The sequence below is a fragment of the Octopus bimaculoides genome, chromosome 1 (genome assembly GCF_001194135.2).
Source record: "Octopus bimaculoides isolate UCB-OBI-ISO-001 chromosome 1, ASM119413v2, whole genome shotgun sequence".
In the NCBI taxonomy this organism is placed as follows: Eukaryota; Metazoa; Mollusca; class Cephalopoda; order Octopoda; family Octopodidae; genus Octopus; species Octopus bimaculoides.
The window spans coordinates 172,633,310-172,651,835 of NC_068981.1; the positions used below are offsets into that span (position 1 = coordinate 172,633,310).

Here is an 18,526-nt window from a genome sequence, read left to right on the forward strand (position 1 = left end):
ATATATATATATATATATATATATATATATATATATATATAGATATATAGATATATAGATATACACACACAAATATGCACCATATTGCAGCTAGACTTCCTTTGCTTAACCTATCTTCTCTACTACCTATGTTCACAAAAACCAAATGCAACAAATCTTTAAAATACAAATGGACCAAATAAACATCATTACTCTGAAACAACAGGTCCATGTCCTTCTCTAACTCTTTAATTTTGCTCTTTCTATTGACACATATCTCGAGATTTATAAACATCTTTTCAAACTTAACAACTACCAGCCTTAGTGTTCTTAAATTTTAACACCTGATTTTATTTTGAAAGTTAGGGAGATGTTCATAATCACTTTAAGTCAATGACTCCTTTGCAATAAGGCCACCTGGAGATCTACTGTTTGTTGCTACATTACCTATAGCCATTTGCTACTACAAGGTTTAGTAAAAGCAAAGTGTTGCCCCTGAGGAGACTAAAGTCTTTGAACATATCTAAAAGAAGACTTCTCAGTTAAAACTGTTCTTGGTTGCATGCACTTCTTGAATCTAACCATCAGATTACCCCCATTGCAGCCCTTCCACATTACTCTGAGGTACTCTGAGTTTTTAGTACCCTGTTAATATTTGCCTTTCTCTATTGTACTTATTCACAGTTATCTCAAATTGTGTACACTACGTTGCACTCATGCTCAGATGATTACATTCTTAATGCCTCCTTGGTTTTAATTCATGTTACCCCAATCTCTCTCACAAAGACATAAGTACCTCGCAAACATTTAACAGTAACAAAACATCTCAAGCAGACAAATTCATCACAACATATCTCTTCTACTCACAAATAATATACTACTTGAACATGCCACTTCACACAAGTTCTTGGTATATTAGACTCTCACAACCATTCGTGGAAACTATGCATCTTCTTCTTAGTAAGGACTATATCTCAAAAACTAGTTTCCATCTCTGGAGACAAATCCTGTACAAAATACAAATGTCTACACAAGAATATTTCCAACATATTTGAGATGGCATGCTTACCACATGTAGACTTGATTTAACAAACAACTTCACACTTACACACACACACATATTCAGTCCCCATCTACTAATACTACTTCCAGCCAATTTCCATCAACCAGTTTCACTTACAAGGCATTCATTAGCCTATAGTAAAAGACACTTGACCAAAGTGCCATGCTATTGGGTCAAACCCAAGATCATATAGTTGTGAAGTGAACTTCTTAACCACACTGATATGCCTACATCTGAAAATAATTGGTAATCCTCTTTCCAGAATGATATCCACTTCAGAGAAGATGCACTATCCTTCTTTGATTATCCTTGTTATTCATAGTTTTAAAGATACAAGTGTGCCTTTCTTATATAAGAAAATAAATGCATCTTTGAAAACAAGCATGCAAATATTGAGTGTGAGAATATTCTGACCATAAAGAACTATTGATAGCTTTACAGAACCAATTGCTTCAGGTGGACCAATTACAAATGGAATGATAAATACATTTCTTGCATGCCTTAATGTCTTTAATTTTTTTGAAAATGCACACCAATTTTATCTCAAAAGTTAAAAAAAAACAACAACATAAAATAAGGTTTCAGCTCTTTCAGTTATACTTAGATGCTTTATGAATAGTTTACTGATATATAGATCCTGTTTGCAACACCACCTCCTCTTTACAGTATATAAACAAAAAGTTTAGTATAGATAACTATCTTTTGGAGAATATAATTGGCTTATGAAAAATGTAAAATTCATCCTCCAGGACATGCTAAATTTTTGAGACTTATTGTTGGAAAAAACCATTCTCAATGCCAGGGATATATGATATATGTATGTGTGTATATATTCTGAAGCTCCTTTATAACATGGATTTTGTTGAAGACTCATCTGTCAGTGCTAACTAATATGCCAACATTAAAAGCAAATGTTCAATGATGATAATGACTGCTACTACTTCTTTTATAGATTTGTATGCTGTGAAGGTGGCAGACCATTTGAAATGTTTCTGAAAATTATGCCATATTCCTTTTAAGCTGCCTTCTTCATACTAGGCCTTTCTTATTCTTCATCTCTCAAATATCTTTATAAGTCCAGTTATATATTAGTGTTGATTCCTCAACTATACACTCCACCCTACAAAATTAACCTATGTCTATTAAAAAAGTCATTATTGCACATTTATTCTCAGGAAAATGAGTGCTTTCATATATGGAGTTATATCAGCACCCTGCAGTTTTTATTTCAGCTACTCTATTTCATAGTAAGCTGTAAGGGTAGAGTACTATGTAAACACAGTTTACCAAAATACATTAGTAATCTTTAGAAAAAACAGATAATAATAAAAATATTAATATCAATATAGACAGTAGAGGAGCATGGTAATTACCAGAAAAGGGGAACTAGCAGAAGTTATGCATAGAATAGACTGGGGAAAAGCGATGAGAAGCAAACCAGACTAGTTGATATAAACAGCTTCTTCAAAATAAATATATAAATAAAAATTAAAGTATAAAAAAAAGTACTTTGATAATGTGGAGAATTTTTTCTAAACTAAATACATTTAATTAGCAATATTTTTTTGTACCTTTTTCTCTTAAGTATATTTTCTTTTTTGTGATTTACCTCTTATCTTGTTCCTATTTTGGTATGTAATTTCTAGTTGCAAGATTTTACAATTAGATGTCCTTTCTGACATCAATCCCTGTGTTCAAGACTAAGAACTATCCATTAGTCATTTCTCTTTTCTTTTTTTCTTCAACACAAAAGAAGCTGCTTCAATTATCTAAATTTCTTAATTAGGTGTAGGTGTGTTTGCACATGCATGCTGTATATGTACAAAGCATTATATTTTAGATAAAAGTAAGTAGTAGCTATGAAACTATTTTTCTCTCTATAACAGTAAGAATACATAATTGAGTTAGAAAGTACAGTCAAAGATATTTCCTTCTGAGTTTGCTATTATGAAAAAGAAAAAAAAAAAACAAGAGATGTTATGTTGTATATAAATGAATAAATAAGTAAAAGTTGGTGAAACATTATTGAAATATCATCAATAAACCCATAATGGAGCTAAGTTTCCTGTGACTCAAACACTGAGTCCATTCAGTGCAGTGAGACCAGTAACATCAGAGTGTCACAAGTACTAAGTTTATTTTTCTGCTCAGAAATATTTAATATGAAAAATTTATACTGTTGAATTATGAGACTTAATATTAAATTCAAAATTTAAGTATTTGATTATTCCCTCAATAATATTCCTGATATATCTAAGATGGCAGAAAGTAATGTTTCAACATTTTCTGTTTTATAGATTGTTATTACTCACAGATACTTTGTGGTGAAATGATATTTCTACCTTAACTAATACTGCTTTATGACTATTTTTACCTTTATACTTCCCTGAAATAAACCTACTTTTTAACAGGATTAACTGGTTGTCTTTTACTGCTATATTTAGTCATAATTGTATTATTTCTTTTTCTGTCATATTGTCTTCATTTGTCAGAAACATATGAAATAACATTATGCAATCAGGGGCCTTCTACTTGTTTTTACGTTTTCTGTAGATTAAGATGCTTAAATGATATTTTTTATTTTGTCCCACTTCTTTTTTTAAGCAGTTCATGTTCAGACACCTGAAGTGTTGCAAGCAACACTTGAGAGATTTGATTCTGAAATAGCTATGTTAAACTAAGCTTCATTCAGTTGTTATAACATAACAAATCTTATATCTAGAGATTGTACAGAGTAACTCATAATCTCTGATGGTGGTCTCACTGTCAAAAATATTAACCATGAACATCACTATATTCTTTTGTACACCCACTGGTTGCACTCTTCACAGAGTGTTGAATTACTGCCTGTTCCTTTTTGACACAATCTTGTACACCCACACATGCTACCCTCCTGTTGTTTCTATAAGACTATTAATGTTATGACTATACGTACAGCAGAAGATTCAGCTATTTTTAATATTTTTGTTTTTCTCTGAATATATTTTTTTCTAAAGGAATGAGGCTTATGTTATGACAGCTTGTGTGTGTGTAACAACAAAGTTTAACTTTTAAACTGTCCAAAAGATTTAGATACTTTAATTACCATTGTTAAATTTTTTTTATAAAATAAACAGTCATGTGCAGAATGGAAGAAAATAGCTCCAGCTTTTCAAATAAGAAAGCTAAGGGCAGTAATTCTTAATAGTTAAAAATAATATTTAAACACTGACATATTTAGTTTCTCTCTCTCCCTCTCTTTCTCTCCCCTCCCCCTCCCTCTCACACACACACAGTCATTGGACTGCAGGTATCCTAAGTACCACCTCCAAGTTTAGGTTTTGGTATCATATTAAGCCCAGTACTTATTTTATCAACCTCTACTTATCAAATTGCTAAGTTGTCTTTTAACTTAAAGGAAACAACTCAACACACAGGCATAGCCAGATGCCCTTCCTGCCACCAATCCTTACTTATTTTCAAGTTATTCTATACATCTTTTGAAAGCAGCAGATTTTTTATAGAAAAATAAAACTTCAATACTTGTGTCTTGGTGCTTTTTCAAGCAAAGCATGCATGTTGTAAATATTTACTAGGCACACACACACACACACAATTACATAATGTATGAACTAGAGATCTTTTTTAAAGAAAATGATGAATTAATTTACAAATTTTTTTAATTCCTTATTCAGCTGCCTTTCATGACTTGATAAATTTTTAAGGGGTTATTTGCAAAGGATATATATTTGTAAATATTTATGATTTAATTAATGTTTCCCAAATGTGTTAACTGTCTGATCTGTTTCTTCCACCAATTAAAAACAAATGAAAATCTTTCTGCATATTAATTTTCCTAAATTTCTGAAACTTGGGCACTAAATAGAATGAAAAAGTTTATCAGTTTAGAGCATTGCATCTAATGATTTTTTTCCATTTTGGCTATGTAGCTAAAATATTTACAAGGGTTTACTTTGTAAAGCATCTTTAGAAATTGTCTATTTTTAGGTCATCAAAATATTAGAAACTGATGACTCTGGTAAGATGGATAGTGTCTATCATGATCAAATATGAGGAATATCTGTGCACCATGAGCTTAACATGAAAAGAGATGTTTTACACTAGTCTCTGCATGCAGTCTGTAAAAAGATGTTCACTCTACTGAACTAATGATTAGAGAATTCTAGTCTGAGGATGATTACTGGAACGACTTCTTCACACTTACTGAGAAGTTGAACTCAATACTGCAGGGGACAACTTTATAGTACTGTATATGTGCTGTGAACACAATCACCAGCCTATCTGTACTCTATATATCACTTTCTGATGAATGGTGGCTCTAAAATTATATGTACTTATCTACCCAGGCTGCAGTATCTGATTGACATGTCAACAGTTATCTCTATATGAGTATCAAAGTTATATGTTTGAAATTTTATTATTCACATACATGAATGTACACACATATTATATAGTTAACAAAAAGAATTAGTTTGATAAAAATCAAACTTTAAAGTTAATGAGTAGATAATGCTTGATGACTATTTCATATTTGATAAATTGCTTGAATACATAAGAGTTCAAAGACTGACAAAGAAATCAACCATTATCAACTAAAAAGCATACATATGGCAACATTCTCTCTTAGTTTGTAAATTTCAATAAGTTCATGTCATCGGAAGAGAATCTTAGCACTTTGAGACAACCCTAGCATTGAGAATATGTGTGTTAGGAGAAGAGATAAGGAGGAAGATAAGATGAAAGACTTGGTAGCTCAGTGGCTTGAGTGACAAAAGTGAAAAGTGAAGCAGGGCAACACTCACTCAGGACACTGGCTTATTAGCTAACTATCTTTTTACTTAGGAGTGGAGGGTAAGGAGGAAGAAAGATAACTAAAGTATATATTTTCAGTACTACCTTAAAAACATTTTTCTCTCATGAAGTGTTTTGCCCGAAACATCAGATTACTTTTCTCCCTGTGACATAGGAACTTCACTAAATGTTTGTTTCTTTTTTATATTTTATGAAGGCTATCTTTAAAGCATTTTATTACTTACTTTTTTACTTTGTACTAGCATTACTGGAGTTTTATAAATTTTGATAATTCCATAATACTTGTTTCATAGTTGGAGGTTGTTTGTTCTACAAACCAATCAACTGCAAATGGGGAATAACATCTAAATCCAGTTAGCCATACTTTTTCAATAGACAAACACTATAGATGTAGAAAGCTTAGAAAATTTGAGCATTATGTATTAAATTTTTTTTTTTAGAAATTTTAAACATTGTTTTCAATATTGGTCAAAGAAATTACTCCTCCTTTTCTATGGAACTGGGGTAACTGAGTGAAGTAAGTAATGTATTCAAGTCATGTGCATAGCCTCTTCCTCCAGCCAAACCAATAAAACAACCTGACAGATCTGTGGTTAGAGGCATTCAAGCCATGACCATTTCTCTCTCTCTCTCACATATTGTAGAGTGTAATAAGGGAAATTTAACTTGCTGCTTCCAGAGTATTTGACCAATCATGTTGAAGCTCCCTTGTTGACTGATAATTTAGAAAGTTTTAGATTGCTTAAACAGTACAGTGCTGAAGTAAATGCTTTAAAATATTTAGTTTCTAAGATTCAAACTTGACTATAATCTTCCTCAAGTCAATAAGATAAGTTATAGTAATAAAGTAGATGATTTAAACAGTCTATACTTTTCCTTTATGATATTATGTCTTGTTTGTAAGTATGTGCTATATATCATCATCATAATTTGCATCTGCTTTCCATTCTGGCATGGGTTGGATGGTATATATGTCTGTGTGTGCACGCTTATCATTTTTAGTGGAGGAAATTACCATAGATATTATTCATTAGGGAAACAATAGTTTCCCTAATGAATAATATCGGAGAAGAGTAAAATATTCTGTTTCTTAAAATAAAAGTGAGAAATAGGTTTTTGTAAATAAAAATCTGCAACTGCTTGGGTTGTTTACCTTCTTGTACAAAGTCAAATATAGGTATAGTCGTTTCCAATATTAATTAGAACCTTGGATTATAGGTGCAGGCATGGCTGTGTGATTTAGAAGCTTGGTTTGCAACCACTTGATTTCAGGTTCAACTCTACTGTACTACACCTTAAGCATGTCTTCTGCTATAGGCCCAGGTCACCAATGCCTTGTAAATGAACTTGGTAGACAGAGACTATGGTATATATATATATATATATATATATATATATACACACACATATATATGTGCAAATGGGTTTGTCACTCGTTACTGTTTTATGACTAGTGTTGGTTTGTTTACATCTCTGTAACTTAGCAGTATTGCTAAAGAGATTGATAGAATAAGTACCAGACTTAACAATAAGTGCTGGAGTCAATCGACTTACCCCCTCCCCAAATTTGCTGGCCTTGTGCCAAAATTTGAAACCAATATTACTGAAATTTAAGGTGGCGAGCTGGCAGAATTGTTAGCATGACAGGCCAAATGTTTTATGGCATTTCATCCATCTTTACATTCTGAGTTCAAATTCCTCCAAGGTTGACTTTACTTTTCATCCTTTTAGGGTCGATAAAATCAGTACCAGTTGAGCACTGGGGTCAATGTAATTGACTTATTCCTCCTCCGAAATTACTGGCTTTGTGTCAAAATGCGAAACTACTATTACTGTGAGATTAATTTTTATTGCTTTCTCTTCAAATAGCAAATCATTTGAATCAAGAAAAAAAGTTGAGACATAAGCATCAAATTGAGATAGAATAATGCCCATTCGTGAGCCTGCTTTTCTTCAGTGCCTCAAACTGGTGTTTGTTGTGCATATAGGCGCAGGCATGGCTGTATGGTAAGATGTTTGCCTCCTAACCACAAGGTTCCAGGTTCAGTCCCACTGTGTGGCACATTGGGCAAGTGTCTTCTACTATAGCTGCAGGCCTACCAAAGCCTTGTGAGTGGATTTGGTAGATGGAGACTGAACGAAGCATATCGCATATGTGTGTTTGTGCATACACACCCCTCCACCGCTTGACAACTGGTGTCGGTGTGTTTATGTCCCCGTAACCTCACGATTCGGCAAAAAAGACCGATAGAATAAGTACTAAGCTTAAAAAACAAGTACTGGAGTTGATTCATTCTACTAAAAATTCTTCAAGGCGGTGCCCCAGCATGGTCGCAGTCTAATAACTGAAACAAGTAAAAGACGAATAGGAAATGAAAAGATAATTTACGCTCCGTATTAGTTATCTCCCTTGGAGATGGTATCACGTTTTGAATACAAAGGCAACAGAATTTGATTATTAATGCGAATTACTTATTATATTATGTTTTCGACTGAAGTATCTTGAAACAATGACAGCGATATATTTAAAACATAAAAATAACATATAGATAAATCTTGTTCTGTTTGATAAATCTACGACTTAAAGAGAGTATCAAATTATTTTCAGTAAATAGGAAGTTACCTAAATGCTTAAATGTTATGCTCCTAGAGTTACTCGTCGTGACGGGTGATGTTTGGAATATACTTTGCCACTATAGGTAACATCACGTAATGTTACATGGATACAATCATAATTACTTCTACTTTGATTTTATTTAAATTTAACTTCACTTATAAAACAAATAATTATAAAATTAATACTTACATCCAAAAATAAAATTAAATAACACAAATTTTCTCATTCGTATATTTGCAATAAATATACATTATCAATACTAATCAACTATCAATAGCAATAATATTGTATTACCCTCCTGATAATGGAAAGCGGATACGGGATTTTACAGTTTCCACTACATGTTCATACTTGAATTACAGAAATTGAGTTCAAATGTTGGTTGCCTGACTGCGATCTGGATTTACATAATAGTTTAGCTTAGGAATTTTATGTTGAAATTGTTTTCTTCTATGTATATCTGTATATTGAGTAATTCCATGTGTGACATTTTTAGCATGATCAAGCGACTAACAATGAGTATTAATATTGATAAGGATATGTAACATACATACACGCACACACAACATTAAAGAGCAATAGAATAATTAAAAAGTCGTTAATAACAATAATAGCAATAAAGAATAATTTAAAATGTCAATTTACTCGACACACAGATCGTGGGGGAGTGATTTCAGCCATTCAGGCAGTAGTATATGGTGGCTATACGCAACTGTGCTACCGTGTTGAACCCATTGCACTGATATCAGTCTTATCCTAAAATAAACATACAAGCGTTAGGCTATTTCTATACATAATACTTCAACCTGACTTAATCTTAGTTTTTAGTGCGTCTTATTAGATTTGGAGACACATTTCAACTAGATTATATCATGAGACTGAAAACAACAATTATGATAAAAATAATCATTTCAGTTAATGACTTCTCCACGAATTTACACATGGAATTTCTCGCCACGAAAACGAATACGGGATATGTGTGTGTGCTTGTGGAATATCGCTCGTCCTTTGTTCCTCGTTTTTGTCTCTCATATTATCCCGCTATCTGCTCAAATGCCATATCATGCATAATACAGCTACCTGTGTGGTGCACATTGCTGTTTCAGAATAACTTCCACAACAGTTCGTAACAGGAAACTGAAAAATTAGTTTCCCTTTATAATCCAAGATTATATTATTGAGCTTGAATTTACCACTTTAATTGTATGTGACATATTCATCTAGCTCATCCAAAAAAAACATGTGTATTTAAGAACTCACATAAACTTCTACATTGATTTTTTCTTTTATTTTGTTTGCTATAAAGTATCAAAAAAAAAATTTTGACAATAAGGGGAAAATTAATGCAACAGGTTCTGTGTATTCTTAAATGGCTAGATTCAAGTATCTTCGTTTGGTATATATATATATATATATTTCCAGTAAATATTGGTGCCTTGTTGTACCACTCATCTGAATTTATTTATATACACATATATATATATATATATAATCAGGTTATTTTTAATAGATGTGATTTTTCCTCCAAATTTTTGCCCTATTTTATTACCAACAATTACAGCAAGAGCACTCTACTTTGTTATGTTAGGCCAGGATTCGTTCCCTTTAACGTTATAAGTTAAATGTTAACAGCCGAGATAATGTCTGCAAAAGTTATCTCCCCTGTCATTCGCTTGATTTCTAAAATTGACGTCTTTCTTAATTGGTTTATTCAGTATTTTCCCCCCTTAAAATTAAAGTACAAATAAATTAAATTTGTAGTTTCTTAGTCAATCATTGTATAGCAAATTTATTTTTATAATTTTAAGCAAGCGAATATATTTTTATTTTCTTTGTAGAGTATAAATACTTTGTGTGTGTGTGTATATATATATATATAAATGTGTGTGTGTGTATGTATGTATGTGTGTGTGTATATATATATATATATATATATATGTGTGTGTGTGTGTGTATGTACACATACACGCATTTGGTTGTATTTACAGATTTTCCCATTTTATTTGAAAATGTATATTCTTCAATCGTTTTAAAGATATGAATATAGAATTAATAAACATTATTTTGCAGAATTTCAAAATGAATGTCTAATGTAATGAATTTTTTATTCTAGAAAAATCCAGTGGTTCTAAAATAAAAAAGAAACCATCATTCCGAGATGATATTAAGGCAATGATAAAACGAAGACCATCTGCTCCTAGTCAATCACCAAAGTCCAAAAGCAAGAGCCTCAACAGAACACACAGTCTCAATGAAGGATCCAAAACTGACAAACATGATAAAGATATTACTATTGATGTAAGTTGATACTTTAAAACTTATTTATAAACTATTTTAGATTACAGGATAATGATGTTTCCAAGTTATTTTTTTAAGATTTGCTTACAGATAATTTAAGGAATATAATTGATATGTTGTGTATCTATTAAAATTCAATGAGCTATGCTGTCATGTACAAGGTATTTAATGAAATATGTTGAATTTTAAAATTCTGTGATAAACTTGCAGATTTAAAATAATTTATACAATTGTCCTAATGGTGCATGAAAACTATAATCTGAATAACTAGCTCATGCCATACTATTGATATTCACTGAAGTTAGATTGCTTTTGCTCTTTGTGTTGTTGAAATTATTCTCTATAGAAAAAAAAAAATCCAAGTAATTTATGATTTAGCTACCTTATAAATGTTTTGTAATATTTTATCGTACCTTCCATCGTCAACTGTCATAGATAATTTCTAACAAAACGCACTCTATAATCGATTTAAGCAAGAAATAATGCTACTGATTTAAATTAAATTCTATAAAGATAAATTGATGAATATTATCCTCAACATCATTTTAACACCTACTTTTCCATGCTTGCATGGGTTAGACAAAACCATTGAAGTAAACTTTCTTCACTTAAATGTTATTTCTTTGCCAATCTGTTTCCATGCAAGGTAAAGATTTTGTTAGTCCTCTGAACAAAAATAAGACAGTGACCAAAGAAGATTACAAACAAATAACACTGCTTGTACAAGAGTGGTGTTTGTTTGCAATTGGCACATGATGTCAAAGCAAAGAGATGTAAATCCAATACACACTCATGTGTACATACATGTATATATTTGTGTTAGTTTCTGTTTGCCAAATTCATGCACAAGGCTTTGGCCAGCCCATAGCCATAGTACAAGATACCATACAATAGAACTAAACCTGAAAGCATATGGTTATCAAGCAAACGTCTTAACTACACAGTTATGCTTATAATGTGTAATAAAAAAAAAGTGAGGAGCAGTATACATACTAGTGGAATTACACACACATACATGTGTATGCACACATAGACGTGGGAAAAAGTGGTGAGAAAGGATCTTCAGACGCTGGGCCTCACAAGGGAGATGACAAGCTAAGTAAAATCGTAGCTATCTGTCCATAAGGAAGAAAAATGTCCATATGCAATGCTCAATATATATACATATATATATTTGGTGAGCAGAGAAAGAGTAAAGTGATGAGGTCTCTCTTGTCCCATTTCTCCAAGGTCTGTTCAAACTTTGTGTTGGTACCACAAGAAAATGCACCCAGTACACACTGTAAAGTGGTTGGTATAGGAAAGGGCATCCAGGCCAAATAACGCCAAATGAACGCTTTCAGAATAGCAGCTTCCAAAGGGAAGCAACTCTGACCGTGACACCCAGTTCAACCCATGCTAGCATGCGTTGGGTCAACAAATACTTGTTACTGAGGTCTTATTTTACAGTTGTATGGCTTTCATATCATTGACCATGACTATTTTTCAAGTAGGGTTTTTTTTGCAGGGGATTTCATCCTACACACTTCCAATATTGCACAACTACCAGTTGATTAAGCCTAAGTTAATGTTATCTACATCTATTTTATTTTCTTAATTTCTTTCTTCACTTTAAATATTTCAACTGCGAAAGATTAGTTCTTTTTTTTTTGTTTTTAATGGAATCTGTTTACCATTATACTTTTGAATACGGACATTGATTTGCAAACTAATATTGATTTGGTTGTATAATTTGCACAAGACCCTACTATTTTAATTTTTTGTGTTTCTCCACGACAAATTAATATGGAAAAATAAAATTCAAAGTGTTATTATTAAGTTTAGATTTATCCTATAAACATTCCTCCAAAATACAATGGAATATATAATTAATTCTGACTGCCAGAGTTTATGGACGTGAATTACACTGGTTCTTAAATCAATAACAAGACTGCTAAGAACATTAGCTTGAATTAAACATATCTAGCAATGATATAAAATTTAATAGATAAAGAATTTGTTAGTTTTCATTAAGTATGTATAGAATTATGATGGATAGAAAACAATGTTTAATTTGATATCTGGTATACACAATTTTTCTTTTTGTGAAATGTTTTCAAAGCATTTATTGTGTAGTGTGTGATACAGACATAACGATGAATGTTTTTTTTTTTGAATGAGATTACATGTGTTTTCATCATTAAAACTACTTGCCTATTTTTATGATTGATATATATGCTGAGACACACATATACTCAAACATACACACATGTATATAATGTAGTTGTAGATAGATATAGATATATTCAACAGGCTTCTTTATGTCTCCATCTACAAAAATCACTCGCAATTGTGGGCTATAGTAGAAAACTGAAACTGAAACCTTGTGGTTGGAAAGTAAACTTCTTAATCTCAGGGCAGTGGTTGATATATGCGTGCTTGCACATCTTTATCTTCTTTCCAGTTGCTCCTACCCACTCTTATATAATATAGGGTAGCTATGTATCTCTTCTATTGTGAGATATCTGTGCATATCCCTCTAGCATCTTAATACCTGATATAAAACCCCTCTGTTGTAGCCCTACTCAGTAGAAAAAGCTTCTTTTCTTTTGTCTTGCAAGTTACTTGGTGACCTCACTAATGCTGGTGTCAGGAAAAAATGCACCCAGTACACTCTGCAAAATGGTTGGGATTAGATAAGGCATCCAGGCATAGAAACCATGCCAAATCATGGATCCTGTCAGACCAGCCAAGCCATGCCAACATGGATAACCCTCAGAGTAATTAGCGCTTTGTGAGTGGATCCAATAAACAGAGACCTAAACAAAAAGCCTTTGCCATTGCTACAATGAAATGCACCTGGTGCACAATGTAGAGCGATTGGCAACCAAGTAGAGAAAATGTCAGGTTGAAAGGTCTTCTTAGCCCTGTTTCATCAAGTACACAACTACCTCTGTATTACTAGTGCCATAATAAAATGGGCCCAGTATATTTTGTGAAGATTTTGGTGAGAGAATGGGCTTCCAACTGTAAAAACCAAATTAAGTTGGCTCCCAACAGAAGCTGATTCGAATCATGACAACCTGCCTGCATGGAAGACAGATATAAAAAAGTGATAATGCGTGTATCATCATCAACATTTTAACACTCACTTTTCCATGCATAGGTTAGACAATTTATTGAGGCAGATTTTCTATGGTTGGATGCCCTTTTTCTCACCAACCTGTTTCCAAGCAAGGTAATATTTCCCCACGATTAGATATGTTCTTACAGAATATTGGTAATGAATGATACTGCTTGTATGACAGTGACAATCATTCTTCAACTGTTATGCATGTCAAATCAAACACACACACACACACACACACACACACACACACACACACACACACACACACACACACACTCGATAGGCCTCTTTCAGTTTCCAACTACCAAATTTATACACAAGGCATTTGTCAGTCCTGGACTATAGTAGATAACACTTGTGCAAGGTGCCACACAGTATGACTGGACATGAAATTATATAGTTGGGAAGCAAACTCCTTACCACACAGCCACACCTATGCCTCTTATGTGTGTGTGTAAGCTTCCTTACCAGTCTCTAATAGCTTGTACCAAACTTCCACTAATTGTTTTTTAGGCACCCATCTAGTTGTGGCCCTTCACTTTTGACCCAGAGGGGCTTTAGAGACGGGTGAAGGATTGTGTCAATAAAGTAAAGGCAAGGAAAGAGATTAGTGATTAATAGTAGAGGTAGATAAAGGGAAGCATACATGATGGGTGACAACAAAAATGACCCTGGGATGAAGTAATTACTGGCAGTACAGAAAGGTTGAAGGTAAAGTATATTGGTTGCAAACAAGTCTGATGCAGTCTTTTATAGATAAATCTGGTGAGAAGTGAGAGAGAGGTAATGATGAAGATGATGGTAAGGGATTAATGTGGTTAGGTCTCAAAATGTTATGCAAACAGCATGGATATGGAGAGATGAGATGTGGAGCAATGAGTGTTAGAGAGATGATGTGCTAGTGAGACGTGAATGGAGGTGACTGAGAGAGGGGCAGGAGTAGGGGGAGTAGATGTATAGTTGACAGGATACTCGCAAACACACATACACACACACACACACACACACACATTGATCCTAGCTTCAATTATTGCCCCATTTTTCATGTATGTTTCACCCTGCTTGCATGAGTGGTCAGGTTTTCTCCAGCATTGCGCAACCACCAATTAACATAGTCCTTTGTCATCTCATATATAATCACACACGTCTGTGTGTGTGTGTGTGAGACACAGCATCTTTAGATTTGTCTTCACCATTTCATTTTAAGTTTTCTTTAGTCTCTTCCTTCCACAAGTTCCATTCACTTTGAGTGATTTAAACTTCTGTCATAATCCATGTACATCACATACTTATATGTAATGTGCAAGAGATACAACACAGTCTCTTTCACATTACATGTGATTTCTCTTATGCCCAGTTGCTTTGAATCTGTTTGTACTCAATGCACTCTGCCTGTCACCACTCCCTCCCTCCATGCTACTTGTTATTGACACTTTCAGCATTGTATACTTCCATTATTATCCATCACCTTCTCTCCACCTTTTGCTCCAATTATCCTGTTTCTATCATCATACTTTGGTTCCTTTGACCCACTCACTTTGGTTCTTCTATTCAATATCTTGGTCTTGTTTCTTTGAGCAAAAGACATCTTCAAGTAGTTAAGTCTCTTCACAGAGTATAAGGCAACCCTACTTGTGCTGGTGCCTGTACACCGTAAATGTTAACCTGAGATCAAAGAGACCCCTATTGTCACATTGAGGACATGGCAATATCTCTCAAGTGTTGGTGCTATAATAAAATGCACCTAGTTCATTCTCTAAAGTGTGGTATTAAGAAGTGCATCCAGCCATAGAAACCAAGTGAAACATGAAATGTATGATCAACATGTAGTCCTCTATCTTGCCTTAGAGGCCAGTAAGAATTGTCTGGATTGTGACAATGTGTCTAACCTATACCAGCATAGAAAGTGGCTATAAAATTATATATATATACACTCAACACATGTGAAAGAGAAAGTGTGTGTAAATCAGCTGGCTGATTAACTAAGATTTAGTCATCAATATATCGCAACTGTTAACTACAGACTGTTTTTTTTTTTCTCTGCTTCATTTACCACTGCTACAATGACCTATACTCCTTTCACCCCAATTGGGTGCAGGCTACCTGTCACGTGTCTCCCCTTGCCATTCATACTGTGTTTTACCTCTTAAAACTAAGCACTTTTGTGAATCATTTACCAAATCACTACTATAGCACTTTGGAACTTCCTGCACACCCACATTTTTTCTATGGTTGCCAATCTACAGAAATTCGAATTGAACATCAACCACATTAATCTCACCAATTTTAGTGGAACTGCAAAGATCATGAGCATTGCTTCTCCACTTTCAATTAAGTTATGTTAAATAGATAAATAATATATATATATATATATATATATATATATATATATATATATGTATGTATGTATAATCAATTTATCAAGACTACATAATGATTTTAACAGATCTATGTATAACAACTTTCATTGTGTCAAAATTAATTTAGTCTTCTATTTAAACCTGTAAGTTAACTCACATTTGTCAAGAACATGGATTTTTTCTTAACATTTCTATTAAACAATCATTCTTATCTGTATTATTTTATTGACCAACAGTCAAAGGCATTTCAGCTATTATCATCCCATCTTTTATTTACATATAGTCTGTTTAGAACTGCATACTTCCATATTACCTTCCATTTTTCAAGATTGTCAAGTGTGATTTGAGGAGAATTTAACTACTGTTGTATATAGGTTGAAATGCCACCTAAAGGCTCCTTCATCATTTCAGTGTTATCAGCTGTTAAATACACTGTGATTCTACTTTCAATATTATCGCCACTTCCTCGGAATTTCCTGAATGTGATAATTATTAACATTAAAAATGAACACTTACCATTATTGAATAATTCTCTTCTTGACTTGAAAGATTCTGTTGAGAAAATAAACAGTAATTTCACTTGTTACTGATTTGCATATTTCTCCTACTGATCTACTTAACATATAAACATTTTTCTGTACTTTATACATTAAATAAAAACTGCCCTTATTAAAACTTTACTTTGGTGGTTTGATTTTTATTAGTTTGTGTATATTCCACACACACATACATAAACAACTTGTGAAGATAAAGGTTGTCATTGTTTAGCCTCAGGGCAGCCTTGGGAAACTGACTTATGAGCAAAGCCATTCCTACAGTGACCCTCCTATCATTTTCTTATATGAAGAGAACCCAGGACCACACAATTCAGTTTGAGGGAGATTTGACTGCTATTTCTAGTAGGCTAAGCAACCATCTAGAGGCTCTCATAGTTTCCTCTGGTCCTTCTGGCAGTGAGCATTAATTCAAATGATGATTTTATGATAGGAATTCAAATTTTTTTAATAAAATAAAATAACTGAGAAAATTTCAATTTGGTGATGGTCATTATGAAATATATATAAAACAAAAATAAGTAGATGTAATAGGTTATGGTAAATAATATTTTCTCCGGTCTATTTCTAATAGTAATTGTAGTTTGGAAGCCTTATTCATCATACAGGCTGTATATTTTCTTTTTGTAAACAGTTAATGAAGCAAATGGAAAGAATGGAGAAATTAAAAAGAAGAAAATGACACTTCTATTGGATAATGTTGTCATTCACAGATTCTTATTGAGTGAGATATATTTTTGTAAAGTTTACTTTTACTAACTTGAAATTATGCAATGGTTTGAAGGAAGTAAGTCACTGTATATGAAGACACTGCAATTGGAATTAAGGAAATCCTTCTTCAATATTGATGTTTCTTTATTCTGTTTTACCATAAAGAAATATCATAAGTATTGAGCAACTAAAATTTTTTAAAAAACAGCATCAATTCTGAGCATTGATCTCACCTTGTGAACTACATTTGGTGTTAATTCGAGGAACACAATCAAATCTTAAAACTAAATGGGTATTAAATTTCTTAATGTAATTTCATTTTGTATGCATGCATGAACACACATACATGAACACTCAGACAATTAGTAGAACACCCAGCTTAAAGCATATATCTTTGTTCCATTCCATTGAAGATCAGTTCAGTTTCACTTTAGCTGGGTGTAATGGCTAAGCAGAATCAATAGTGTGTCAGACAATATGCCCTGCAATAATTGTTCCAGCTCTTTATTTTCAGAGTTCAAATCCTACCAAGGTCAATTTTGCATTTCATGTTTCCAGGATCAGTAAAATAAAGTACCAGTCAAATACGGGAGTTGATAAAATACCAATTGAGTATAGGAATCAACAAAATAAAGTACCAGTCAATTACTGAGGTTAATATAAAAAAAAGTACCAGTTACGTATTGGAGTTGATTTAATTAGCTTACCCATTCCCCCAAAATTTCTGGTCTTGTACCTATGTAAGAAACAGTTATTATTAAATAACTCTCTTTTTACTTGTTTCAGTCATTTGACTCCGGCCATGCTAGAGCACCGCCTTTAGTCGAATCAAATTGACCCCAGGACTTATTCTTTGTAAGCCAAGTACTTATTCTATCGGTCTCTTTTGCCGAACCGTTAAGTTACAGGGACGTAAACACACCCAACATCAGTTGTCAAGTGATGTTGGGGGGACAAACATAGACACACAAACATATACGCACACATACATACACACACACACACACACACACACACACATAT

General features: G+C 33.0%; 1 protein-coding gene across 5 annotated transcripts in view; it reads left to right on the forward strand.

Annotated features, from left to right (window-relative positions):
* The window catches only part of LOC106880457 (rap guanine nucleotide exchange factor 1), a 199,609-nt gene that overhangs the window by 68,415 nt on the left and 112,668 nt on the right, over nucleotides 1–18,526 (forward strand). For 4 of the 5 annotated variants that reach the window (XM_052972647.1, XM_052972635.1, XM_052972641.1 and 1 more), the window contains exon 2: nucleotides 10,585–10,769. In XM_052972647.1, the coding sequence (XP_052828607.1) occupies nucleotides 10,585–10,769 (185 nt within the window). Of the gene's footprint in view, nucleotides 1–10,584; nucleotides 10,770–17,426; nucleotides 17,517–18,526 lie in introns of those variants that run through there. The other variant, XM_052972666.1, reaches the window with a different exon arrangement.